This window comes from Chinchilla lanigera, unplaced genomic scaffold (genome assembly GCF_000276665.1).
Source record: "Chinchilla lanigera isolate Chin_1 unplaced genomic scaffold, ChiLan1.0 scaffold00110, whole genome shotgun sequence".
Lineage (NCBI taxonomy): Eukaryota > Metazoa > Chordata > Mammalia > Rodentia > Chinchillidae > Chinchilla > Chinchilla lanigera.
Window position 1 is genome coordinate 1,711,573 of NW_004955511.1, and position 13,171 is coordinate 1,724,743.

General features: G+C 38.6%; 2 protein-coding genes across 2 annotated transcripts; both read left to right on the forward strand.

The window, feature by feature from the left end:
• Nucleotides 1-210: 210 nt before the first annotated feature.
• On the forward strand, nucleotides 211-1,149 carry LOC102009305 (olfactory receptor 1030-like). Its single transcript, XM_005407973.1, has one exon. The coding sequence runs from the start codon at nucleotides 211-213 to the stop codon at nucleotides 1,147-1,149; it is 939 nt and encodes a 312-aa protein (XP_005408030.1).
• A 10,388-nt stretch (nucleotides 1,150-11,537) lies between these two features.
• LOC102009638 (olfactory receptor 5M11-like) lies at nucleotides 11,538-12,521 on the forward strand. Its single transcript, XM_005407974.1, has one exon. The coding sequence runs from the start codon at nucleotides 11,538-11,540 to the stop codon at nucleotides 12,519-12,521; it is 984 nt and encodes a 327-aa protein (XP_005408031.1).
• The last annotated feature ends 650 nt before the right edge of the window (nucleotides 12,522-13,171 follow it).

The window sequence follows — 13,171 nt, forward strand, 5'->3', positions numbered from 1 at the left end:
AAAACATTCATCACATGCTAATATGTCTATTGTTTAAGCTATATTTATAAATACAAGAGAAGCCTAGCAATGTAAGACACAAGGGAGCAGTGAATAAGTAACACAAGCTAGATGTTTTCCTTTTCTTTTCTTTAGTTTTCTTTTCTTTTCTTTCCTTTCCTTTCCTTTTCTTTTCTTTTTTTAGGCCTTACTCACAGCCAAAGACACAAAATGATAAAGCAAAACTACTCCGTGGTAACTGAGTTCATTCTGCTGGGACTCACAGACCGAGAAGACCTGCAGCCTGTCCTGTTTGTGGTCTTCCTAGTCATCTACCTTATCACCGTAATTGGGAATGCGACCATGATTTTCTTAATCAGCAGTGACTCGAAACTGCACACCCCGATGTACTTCTTCCTCAGCCACCTCGCCTTTGTAGATCTCTGTTACGCCACTACAGTTACTCCTCAGATGCTGGTGAATTTCCTATCCGAGAGGAAAACCATTTCCTTCATTGGTTGCTTTATCCAGTTCCACTTTTTCATTGCGCTGGGGATCACAGATTATTATATGCTCACAGTGATGGCTTACAACCGCTACGTGGCCATCTGCCAGCCCTTGCTCTACGGCAGCAAGATGTCCAGATGTGTGTGTGTCTCTCTTGTCGCTGCTCCTTACCTCTATGGCTTTGCAAATGGCTTGGCACAAACCATCCTGATGCTCCGTCTGACCTTCTGTGGACCCAATGAGATCAATCACTTCTACTGTGCTGACCCCCCGCTCATGGTCCTCGCCTGCTCGGACACGTATGTCAAAGAAACCGCCATGTTTGTGGTGGCCGGGTCCAACCTCACCTGCTCTCTCAGCATCATCCTGGTGTCCTATGTGTTTATCTTCGCGGCCATCCTGCGCATGCGCTCTGCCGAGGGCAGGCGCAAGGCCTTCTCCACCTGCGGGTCTCATCTGACGGCTGTCACTGTCTTTTATGGGTCACTGTTCTGCATGTATCTGAGGCCCCCTTCCGAGGCATCTGTGGAACAGGGTAAAATTGTAGCTGTGTTTTATATCTTTGTGAGTCCAATGCTAAACCCTCTGATCTACAGCTTGAGGAACAAAGATGTGAGAAGAGCAATAAAGAAAGTTATCCACAAGGAGTGGTTGGCTAAGTAAGGTACACTTGGTCCCAAATATGCAGAACATCCACTTTACCTAAGCATTGAATGAGCATTGTAAATTAGCAAATCACTTTTTTCCTGAAATATTTATAGTCTTTCACAACACACATAGGACTTGCAAGTCTGCGTAGTCATAGAAGGCATACTTAGCTCTTACGGGGTTATGTCATTGAGTATTTTCTAAACACCGTTCCAGTTCAAAGGCAAGAGACGAAGCCCTCTTTTTGCTCTATGAGTCAGTAAAGAACACATTTTCAGCCGTACTATGCAAACTGGTACGAAACTATGTCACCATGACAATTAGATATGTATAGTTCTCCAGAAGCTTGTCAAAATTGATGAATGATGCTATCTTTCTTTATTCAAATTAGATGGCAAAGGCAATGTTTTGGGTGTATTATCCCAAGATATACTAGTCCCGTGTTACTGGTGTCCAGTGGTACTTTCCTTCTTTGCTATTTGCTGAAAATGCCAACTTTCCCGCAGAATGTTTTTGTGTTTGTTTGTGAAGAGCATGCTTTCCCTGTCAGTATGCAAACTCTCCTCCACTTGTCCATTACCATTTCCTGTACTGTTAAATAAAGAGAGTAAATTTGAGGTTTCAGCCATATATGTATGGATATTTATGTATCTGTGAAATTTATTACTGAATAGTATTTTGTTTATTGCTTTTCAAATCCTCATCCCTTGCTTGGTCTATCTTATAATTATGATAAATTTGGTACTCATTTAAAGAAATGAACTTTATTTTTTCATGTATGTGTATATAAGTCTACAAAAACCTGTGGTGATATTTTGAAAGGTGCAAAATCATCATTTTCAGGTATTTAAAATGATTTATATTTGATTTATATTTCATTTTTTTTCTTAGATTTCCCTTTGAAATTAAGTTGTTTTATAACTTTGAAATCAGCTTTAAAGTTTGACTAGTTATATTTTATAATGAACTATTTTCACCATAAAGACAAGAGGACTAAATACAAAGACTCCTTTTGTAACCACAAGTAATCACTTATAAATCTTTACACAGTATTATTTCTTTCTGATATTTTACACAGTCAGACATTATTAGTTTGAGTCCTCTTTGCCTGATTTCTTTCACTCATTTTCTGTAACTAATGTATGAATTTAATGTTTCTTTTCCATAGTTATGTCAGTGTTATTTCGTAGATTTACATTTCATAAAATGAGTCTATGGTTTATTTTCTTGTGGTATATGTAGAGATCTCCTAAGGTCTTCATCCTCTCATAGACAGGGCTTCTGGAGGCGGATTTATCCAAGTGGTCAGAACAGCTTCTTTGCTCTAGAAGTTACAGTCTGTTAAGAAGAGATGGGTCACCAGAGGTGCGGCTTGGAAAGATGTGTCTCCCTTCTGGGATCCTCACCTCTTCTCTGCTCTCTGTCTGCAATGATGTTAGCAGCTTCTCTTTGCCAGATACTGCCAACATACTCATATTTTTTTCTAGGGCTGAGAAAAGTGACTAAAACAGATTTTGTTAGCAGAGATATGGTGAGCTTGCTGTGACTGCCTGACATGGTTAAAAACTGGTTTAGGGGAGGATTTTGAAAAGATTTCAAGGGCTGGGGATATAGCTCAGTGGTACAGTACCAGTCTGGCAAGCGCAAGGTCCTAAATTCAATTCCTGTTTCAAAAAGAGAAAAGAAAAGGTTTCAAAATGCCAGTTATAGAAGATGCCAGAAAATGTTATTTGCCATGCTTAATGAGCAGTGCTTTTCAGTGCTCAGAAGACAAAAATGCTGATAAAAATCCAGAGAGTAAGGAACAGGCTCAGGAAGTTTCAGTCAACAAAAAACACTATTGGTGGTTGGATGCCAAACCATGTAGATTATGCTCTGGTAGAAAATTTGTCTACAATTTGTTCATGTCCTGAGGCTTTAGAACAGACTAAAGTTTCTAAGCTGGGTGTGGTGAAGCTTGCCTGTAATCCCAACATTTGGGAGGCTGAGACAGGATACTGGATACTGGACCAAGAAATTTTGGTTGCTGAAAATGTGAGCATTAAAAGAAGCCAAGTAAATTTCATCGTGACAGTTCAAAGTATGCCTTGACGGTATCACTGGAGATAACAAGATTTGGCCATTTGCCTTGCAAAGGTGAAAGTAGTTCTTTAAAAAGAGATTCACAGTATCCTCTACTATGTCTATGCCAAAAAGGCAAATGTTCCCCAGGGTTCAGCCATGCAGGTCCTCAGAGACTTCATCAGCTGTGATTTAAATGATCTGGCTACTCTTGAGCTGATGGCAGGTCTTGACATCATCCATAATGCAAGTTTTACAGGAATACAGTATGCAAGAATTATAGCATCAGGAGCACTTCCACTCAGATGTCAGAAGAAGGTTTGGGGGGCTTGGCATTGTGCCCCTGAAGCTGTGACAGTGAAGCTGAACATACAGCACAGACCCCAAGATGTTGAAAGTGCCGGGAACACGGAACATTTGCTGAAGAAGGCATGATGGTGGCAAGCCGAAGTGCTGTGTGCTTGAGGCAATCCTTCTGTACTCACGTCTGCTCTCCACGTGCTACCCTTGGAGCTACAGTGTATAACGTTTGTCCTGCTGAGTTTGGGTCTTGTTTTCAGCTGGTTCCTTTGCATCTACTTATGTATCCCTATTGGAATGGGAATTTTTATGCTGTGCCATTATATGTTGGCAGTTTTTAATTTTCTTTTTGATTTTTACAGGAGCTCATAGGTAAGAGTTTCCCTTAAGTCTCAGAGAAGACTTTGAGCTAAGAATTTGCAGCACTGTTGAAACTTAGATTTGGTGGCGCTTAGAGATGGACTACATGAATTTTGCACAAAGAGATGCACATGTCTTTTAGGAGGCAGGGAAAGAATGTTATGGTACCTGCTGACATGTCCCCAGGAGACTCATAGGCGAGGCTTTTGTAAGAGGATTTTAACCATGGGGCACTGCAGCTACCTTGCTGCTAGCAGGTGGCAGCTGGCTGAGGGAGGCAGGTCCCTGAGACATGGTCTAGAAGGTCATGTCTGCCTGTCTGGCTCCTCCCTTCTCTCTGTTTCCTGGACGCCACGACACAAGCACCTTCCCTCTACCCAGGCCCTCTGCCATGCCATTTCTGTGCTTGAACCTGCCAAACAAGGGCTGAAACTTCCTGAGTTATGGGATAAAATGGACTTCTCTTTCTTTAAGTTTTGGTGCAGGTATTTTGTCCTACTAATGAAGAACATGAGGAAAACATATACGGTAATACCACGGTTCATAAACGCTTTTGATTGCAAAAATTTGGTTCACAAACAAGTGTTCGGCAAAATTTTCTTTTTGATGACAAACTGCAACAGGTGAAAAACATAATCATGGTGATCTTCTTGACACAAACACAAACTTAGGCATCTTTTCCAAAATTGTCGAATGAATTAAATTTGTGAACTGAGGTGCCATTGTATCTTCTTCAATTTATTGAATTTTCACTAACATTGTTAGACTTATCCCTATGGTTTCATGTAGCAAAAATTTTCATTGGTAATCTATGACTATGTATACTATTTCACAATAGATAGATGATAGATATTATTATTTATTAGTTATGAACAAATATATTTTCCCATTTGCTTAAAAATATGAAAATCTTGAGACAAATTTTCTGGAGTAATTCTAAACATGTACCAGTGAATGATTTCTTAGATAGGTTTGATAGTTTTTGGTCATAAGTTATAAACATCTTCATATTTACTGTGTAATGCTATTTGAACTTGTTTCAAATGACTATCAGTTTGCACTACACTCTCACCAAGAACATCTTTATGTTATCTTTGTTCTACATCCCTTCCAACAAAGAATCACCAAACTTCTTAAATCTTTCCCAGTCTTATGAATTCAAACTGAGTTGTCGTGTCCTCTTTAAATTTTGATCTTTCTTGTAGTAAGGTTAAGTAATTTTAACTGCACTTACAATAATAAAACTTTTTTTCTTTTTTGCACTTATATGTTCATATTGTATTTCTGTTTTTTAGATGAATTATTTTATCTTTAATTGAATCATTTGTGATTGCTTCTATATATTTACAATTGCTTCTATGTCTTTGTAATTGTGCTGGTTACAATTCTTTTGGTGTTATATGCAATATAAACGTCTTTAATCCACTTATGGCTTATGTTTCTTTTTCTAAATGTGATACATGATCCTATCTCTTTTCTCAAACCACAATAGGCCCCTGGAATTTCCTCCATAGAAAGTGTGTGGATTTATATTTTTATATACATAAATTTCTGAAATTTGATGACCCATGGATGTAGTTACCACTATATGTACGAGTAAGATATTACACTGTGTAAGGTTTTTGAGCCAGCACAGGGGTAAAAGCCAGCCCTGCTATTTGTTTGAAAAAGACTTAATTTCTCTGAGTTCAAAATTTTTATCTTCAGGAAACAAATTACTACACATAGATATCACAGAGACATTGTAAATGTTACACAGCGCATTTCTTTGGTAATTGATCCAACTCTTAATTTTTAAATGATTAGGGCGTTAATTGCTTGTGTTGACTGATACTCTGAGGTGATAGGAGAATCACTAAAAGAGTTAGAAATGCATGACTTTTAGTAAAAGATAAAGTTCAGAAAATGGGGAAATATAGTTTATAAAGTCCCTGTAATTGTTTTCATTTCCATAGGGAAGAAATTGCAGTAGCTGAGTTAAATGTGGTAAAATTAGACTTAAAAGAATGCTTTTAATAAGGAATTTGCTTTAGAAACAATTTATTCCCGAGCCTGAATTTCTGAAAGCCAACAGAGTATTTTGTCTGAAAACAGCATATACAGAGTGAACAATGGTGACTATAAAAGTTATTTGTAAAGTCATCGACGGTGGGTCCATTACTAAGGGAGATTAGGAAATGTAATTCAAAGTTCTTTAATTCACACACAAAGTGTTGTAACAAACATGACATTATTTTAAGTGAGAGAACACTATTATCCAAATTTTAAAGTTATAGTTTCTTGTAACTAAAGCTTTTAACTCTTTGGCAGGAGCATGGCTTCATGACTAAGTGTTTCATAATCTGAGACATCATTATAATATCACTCTACAGTGTTTACCCATTTCAGACACACAGGCAGAAAGCATATTCGGAACAACCCGAAGCTATGTGTAGGAATTCTGCCAATCTCGGCAAGCACTTTTGTTTATTCTTTGCATGTTCATGGCAACTGGTGCATAAATTTTTGCCTGTTTTTTTATCTGTTTAGAAAAATGATGGTAATAAAATAACTTGAATTATTGCATTACCTAGGTCATGACATGCAGACATAATTACATGTTACTTGAACATGTAAACTCTGACTTTCCTTTCAAGAGTAGCTTTGAACTTTGAGATGCCAATGGCTTTTAATCTCTTTTGGCTCCTTTTCCTTTTCCAGTCCTTCTCAAGTGATTTATATTTCAATTTTCTTTAACTTTTGACTCCTCTTCAGAGTGTGGAATGAAGCCCTGTGGCTCCATCTGTACCTGTCCTACTGTAGGCGTAATCTTCTGGTTTTGTTTGCTCTGTTCTCATCTACTATACCCAGCACATTTTAAGGATACTTCTCTCTTTTGATCACCGACACACTGCTGATATTCAGGGCTGACACAGTGGAATGCCAGTTTTCACATTAAGTACAAACCTTCTTTGGGTTTGGCCCCTCTGCATATTCAGAATGTCAGCTCATGAGAATTTAACTGCACCCATATGACACAGCCCAGGCACAATGTCCTGGATACCATCTTAATCCTATATAAATTTTGAAAATTTGTTGGTATTCTAGAAATGTGAGTACCATTCATGACAAATTGAAAGTAAGGAAAGAGCAGAAATATTGACACAGACACACGTACAATCTGCTAAAGAAACTGAGCCCGAGGATTATTTTGCTTTCTTTACCCAATCAGTCAGTTAGAGCCAAAGCACAGAGCTGGGAGATTAGCCCACGTTTTTTTGAAGCATTGTGGAAATTCAAAGCCTTTCTTGCTTTCTTTTCTTTCTAGTTATTAACATGCCCAGGTTAAGTGGCCGGCCTTTGTTTTATTGCCCTCCAACATAATCTAATTTTTTATATCAAGGATTAATGATAAATGTAGTTCAGGAAAGGAAGATTATGTTAATGGGACAGTATGTTGTTCTGTGAAAGATATACTTTTATCATGTTGCTGTTGTTATTCATAATCAATTATGACTCTGGCCAAAGAATACTGGGGTTTTATTTGATTTCAAATACAAATGTGTGAGAATATCATCTAAACTAATAAATATATATCAAAATCCTGCACACATTTTGTATAAGTAGTCTATAATAATAGTCCGTTTTTATGCACTAAGTACACTAATTACCGGTCCACCTGTTCTCATCCAAACTAATACCAGCATTTAGTTTTTCATCCAGCAAATATTAATCAAACAGGGAGTGCCCACCTGGAGATGCAGATCTCCACAGAGGACGTCAAGATGACATTGACATTAATTCTCTTCTCAGAGAATACACAGTCCAGTAAAAGGCACAAACAAATTATAGGATGTGACAAATTATACAAAACAGAGAGAAAACCTCTAGGGGACTTTAGAAGAAGAAAACACCATTCAAGTTGGGGATGCTATGAACGCAGTTATTCCAATGGTCTTGTGATTATAGAAAATAGAACACCTTTATTATCTGTCCTAGAATTAATCCCAACATAAATATTATTACCAGTACGTTTGCTTTTACCAAAATACAACACTAATGATGACTTCAGAAATTAATACTTTGTTCATGGATGTGCCTTTATAAGCATCTTCCCTGGGAGCCCTTAAGGGCATCCCTTGGGCAATTTCTTGATTATTGCATCAGGGAGGAGTAGTTCAAGGCTAACTCTTGAGGTATAAATTCTCCCACCTTCAGAAACTTTGGCAAGGATAAGAAATCAATATACTTCCACAGGTAAGTCCTGAAATTCAGGAACTCGTAAGAAATTGGCTTCTGTTTTTATTGTTTCCTTATTTCGAATGAAAACAGAATTTGTAGAGACCACGGCAATAGTCACAGTAAGAAAATACTATCAGGAGCAGTCCCCAGAATCTCAACAGAGAGAAGTGACTTCTGATGAGTTAGGAGGTCAGACAAGTATTACAATCATCCCATTATGTATAGGTCCATTACTCACAAGTCAAATAAAATTTAGAGTGGCCTTTTATGCTGAGCTCTAGCCAATTATTGGATTTCAAGCAGTCCATACATTGTTTTTATTAACTGTTTACTTCTCCACATGAATCAAGCCCTGAGCCTCAGTTAACTCAAAGGCTCTCCCCTTTCCTCCTTTCCCTTCAGTTCAGCAAGGCTTGAGGTAAGGTTGTGGAGAAGCTTAGATTCTCCTCCAGAGCTTTCATGAGCCAATAGTGTACTACAAGGACTAAAATCTGAGGCTTAGGTTTTTTTCTACTTCTGAAGTTACAAAGAAAAATGTCATGTGCATCGATGACAGTGAGATTTACACTTCGGCAGCCTTATGAAAATATTTTATAATCCACAGTAAGGGATTAATACACGTTGACAGCATGTAAAAATACCTGATTTTTGAATGAAAAAGCCTACTTAATTGGTTGTTTGAATTGTCTAGTTCAATTATTAAATGGTTGTGCATTAAAAACAAATGGAAATATATTAAAAATATCACAGCAATGTGTGTATCCTACCTGAATTGGGCTAAGGTTTATCATTGTTTTTATTTTGTTATTTTTTTGAGACAGGATCTCACTATGCCATTTAGGCTGGTCTTGAACTCACGTTATAGCCAATGCTGGCCTCAAACTCACCATGATCCTCCTGCCTCAGCCTCCCAAGTTCTGGGACTACAGGTGTGTGCCACCATGCCTGGCTATCATTGTTTTTAAAAGCCCCACACCTGACTCTCATGTGAAATTTGAGTTGAGAACCGTGGATTCAAATGTGAATAAATGATTTTAGTAAAATCATATGCCAGGAGATCTCCTTAGGAGATAAAAATTTTTTCTATCCTCTTATACATTCTGTAGCAATGATGAAAGGAAGTTTATTCTTTCAGTCTAGGGTCAACTTTTACTTAACTTCCACAATTCACTCTACAAGTTCTAAGGATCAATTGTATGGACTTTACATCTATCATCACTAGCTCCAGCTTTATTATTTAAATAAACCCTAATTTCTCTAATTGTGCTTTTTCCTGGATGTTCTTCTCAAGGTATACAGTGTTTTTCATAGTAACTTAGACTTCAATGATAGTATCAAAGCCATGATAAATCTACAACCCACAAAAAATCAGTGGATGGGGATTTTAAAAGTTACTTCACTGATTCATTAACTTATTCAGTGAGTGATTAATTAATACTTTGATTCAGGCATCTGTCCTTGTTCCAGAAATATGGTATCAATAAAGTTCCTGCCTGCATGTAGCTAACATTACAGAAGAGGGGATGCCAACACATAAATAATTTCAGAAGCATTAAATGACAGGAGGTAAACTACAGAACACTTCATGATGACAGTTATTGGAATGGAGGTAACTTAGATAAGCATTCAGAAATGTCTGTGTCAGAAGAAGCATTATTAGAAGAAAGATTTTTAAAAGTGAGTAATGTGTCTGTGACATTTAATTTCTCTGAATAAGGTGCTTCTAGAAAGATGTGTAAAGATCCTGTGGATGCTTGATCTTGTGTAAAGAATAGATTTTGATTGTGAGGGGATGAATTTCAAGAGCCAAAATTATTTTAGTCTATCTCAGGCCTTTATAAAATGGGGCCAATTATTTCTACCCATTGTACCTGGCCAGTTGCATGACTTTTAGGGTAAACCTCTCAGAGTGTACTCTGAAGCTTAGCCTACACCTAACTTCCACCACACCTATCACTAAAAATACTACAAAACTGCATATGGCCTTAAAACAAAGATTCCCCTGTTTTGGTGCCGCATGTCTGCATAACACTTCCACCAACACTTTAGTTGAAGGTCTTGGCTTAAAAGCATCTCTGCCATGTGATCACAAAGGATCACATAATTTTCCACAGTAGAATGTAGTATTTGGTGTAACTTGAACCTGTGTTCCCAAGCCATGATCATTCACATTTGTCTCAGAATAATCTATTTGTTATTGGATTAAAGTGGAGTTGCTACTTTACCATCGTAAATCACTCAACGTTCTGGGGACAGAATATTCAGGGCAAGTGGACCATTGCCTGTGAAGACCTAGGTGAGAATGTGCAGTGCATATTCAAGGAACAAGAAGAAGGTCAAAGTGGCAGGGGTTGCAGACTTTGGAGCTCAGGACAGAAAGACATCACATAGGAACCTGGTAAAAGTTTGTATTTAGCACAAGTATGATGGCAAACCTTGGACTGTTCTACCAAGACAGAAAGATAATGTGCTTTATTTACATAAACAATCACCAGCTAGTGCTAAAGAATAGGGATTCTAAGTGTGGAAGAAGAAGGCTCAACTGTGGTAGGTTAGCTTTGTGATAATTTTTCTTAGTTCTGACTGATAGTGGAGAAACTGCCAGGCAGTGTTAACAGTCACTGGTTGAAGAATTCCTCGTGGGGCTGGGGCTTTAGCTCAGCAGCAAAGCACCTGCCTGGCAAGTGCAAGGTCATGAGTTCAGTTCCCAGTACTGGAGAAAAACCAAAAAAAAAAAAAAAAACCAACAAAAAAAAGAAGAATTCCTCATGGTTCAGATATAAGAGGTGAAGTTAAAGATGTGAGATAAGTTGAAATATGAGTAAGAAATATGAAAAAATTGGGCTAATGTGACATAAAATATTTTATGAAGCACAAGTGAATATTTAAGTGAATGTGTAGCTATTGCTTGGGAACAAATGAGTTGGAATGAACAGAAAGCCAACGAACCAAGTTATGTTCATTGCTATTGGAAAATAAAGAAATGAGGGAGAAATGGACCCTGAATGTATGTACAATAAATTCTCATGCAGTGTGTGACCTTCTCATACACAAAAGGTGTTGCTCTGCTAGCAATGATAAAACAGGTCTACATAGTCTTCCATAGGTCACACTCTCTTCTCAGACTATGGCAGTAACCAAGTGTGAGGACAGGGGTCTTGAACCAAAGGTCCAGTTGGAACAATAAGGAGCAAAATTAAACCTCACATGAGTTAGCAGAGTCCATGTGCGAACTGCACAATGGGAGGAAAAGACTCCAAAATCCCTCCTACTTCCTGCTTTAATCAATGACACAAAACACTTCCGGTAGCTATCAGTACCTCCATATCTGAAGGAAATTACCTCTAGGAACCTCTTTCAAAACCAGTGTTTGTGCTGCACATTGAGTTGAGCTATTCTTGGATTGTTCATATTTTATTTCTTTTTATACTGACACCTCCATCTCGTTTTTGTTAGAGGCTATGAGGACAAAGATGGATCCCAAACGCAATGGCACTGAGGCTACCGAGTTCATCCTCCTGGGACTGACCAGCCGGCCAGAGCTGCAGCCTGTCCTTTTCACAGTGTTTCTCTTGATTTACCTCATCACACTGACTGGAAACTTTGGGATGATCTTTCTGATCAGATTCACTCCCCGGCTGCAAACCCCCATGTACTTCTTCCTCACCCATTTAGCATGTGTGGACATCTTCTACTCCACTAATGTCTCCCCACAGATGCTCGTCAATTTCTTATCTGAGAAGAAGAGCATTTCCTACGCTGGCTGTTTGACCCAGTGCTTTGTGTTTGTGACTTTGCTGCTCACCGAGTACTACATCCTCGGCGCCATGGCCTATGACAGGTACATGGCCATCTGCAACCCCCTTCGTTACAGCAGCAAAATGTCCAGGCCCGTCTGCATCTGCCTGGTCACCTTGCCCTATGTCTGGGGCTCTGCAGTGGCCACGATGCAGGTAACGCTGACCTCTCGCTTGTCCTTTTGTGGACCCAACACCATCAACCATTTCTACTGTGCTGATCCCCCACTCTTAATGTTGACGTGTTCTGACACTTCCATAAAGCAAACCGCCCTGTTCGTGTCAGCAGGGATAAACCTCACCTGCTCCCTGCTCATCATCCTCACCTCCTACATCTTCATCTTCACCACCATCGTGAGGATCCGTTCCAGTGAAGGGCAGCGCAAAGCCATCTCCACGTGCGGGTCTCATCTGACAGCGGTCTCTATGTTCTACGGGTCCCTCTTCTGCATGTATCTGAGACCAGCGAACAAGCAGTCTGTCGAGCAGGGGAAAATTGTGGCGGTGTTTTGTATCTTCGTGAACCCTATGCTGAACCCATTTATCTACAGCCTGAGGAACAAGGATGTCAAGCAGGCTTTGAGAGGAGTGTTGGTTAGAAGCCTTAGTAAAGTAGACAAAACTTCAGCATCTACAGTCTCCCACTGAAGGAATTTAAAAAAACTTAAAAGAGTCAACAAGTGTCCCTCATTTATCCTAAGTGACTGTAATTCTCTGGAATCAAAACAATAAGTCTTTGTATCCAACGATTAGTGTGAGGTCACATGAGAATCTGGTGAAATAATGTGACAGTTAGAATGAAGACTGACTGTGAACACAGCACGGAATTCAGCCTTTTGGGTCCAGCACAGTTTTGTGTTTCTGATTTCTACCAGAATAGTTGGAGGATAAGTTCTTCCTTTCTCTAGCTAGCTCATCAATATTGAGTGTCTCTGACCTACTTTTATGAGCACAGCAAAGTGATTTATAAAATATTCCCTGAATGAGAAAATGGTTTCCATTCATATATCATGTTGTGTCATTTTCTTTAGTAAAATTTGATTATTTCCAAAAGATGCTCATACTGAGGAGTGCAGATGTTTTAGACTTTACTTTTATGCTATTTTTATGTTGACTTATGGTGAACTGAAAACCGTATGTGTTTTATTATTTAACAAAGAAACAGTTTACATACTTCTATGAACCTGTGATTTGCTTCACTGGTTTTCTTTAATCAAAGTAGTTCATCTTCCTAATGGAAGGTAATCACTCCTAAATTAGTTTGTTCCATTTTCCCAGAGGTGATTTATGTAAAGTTG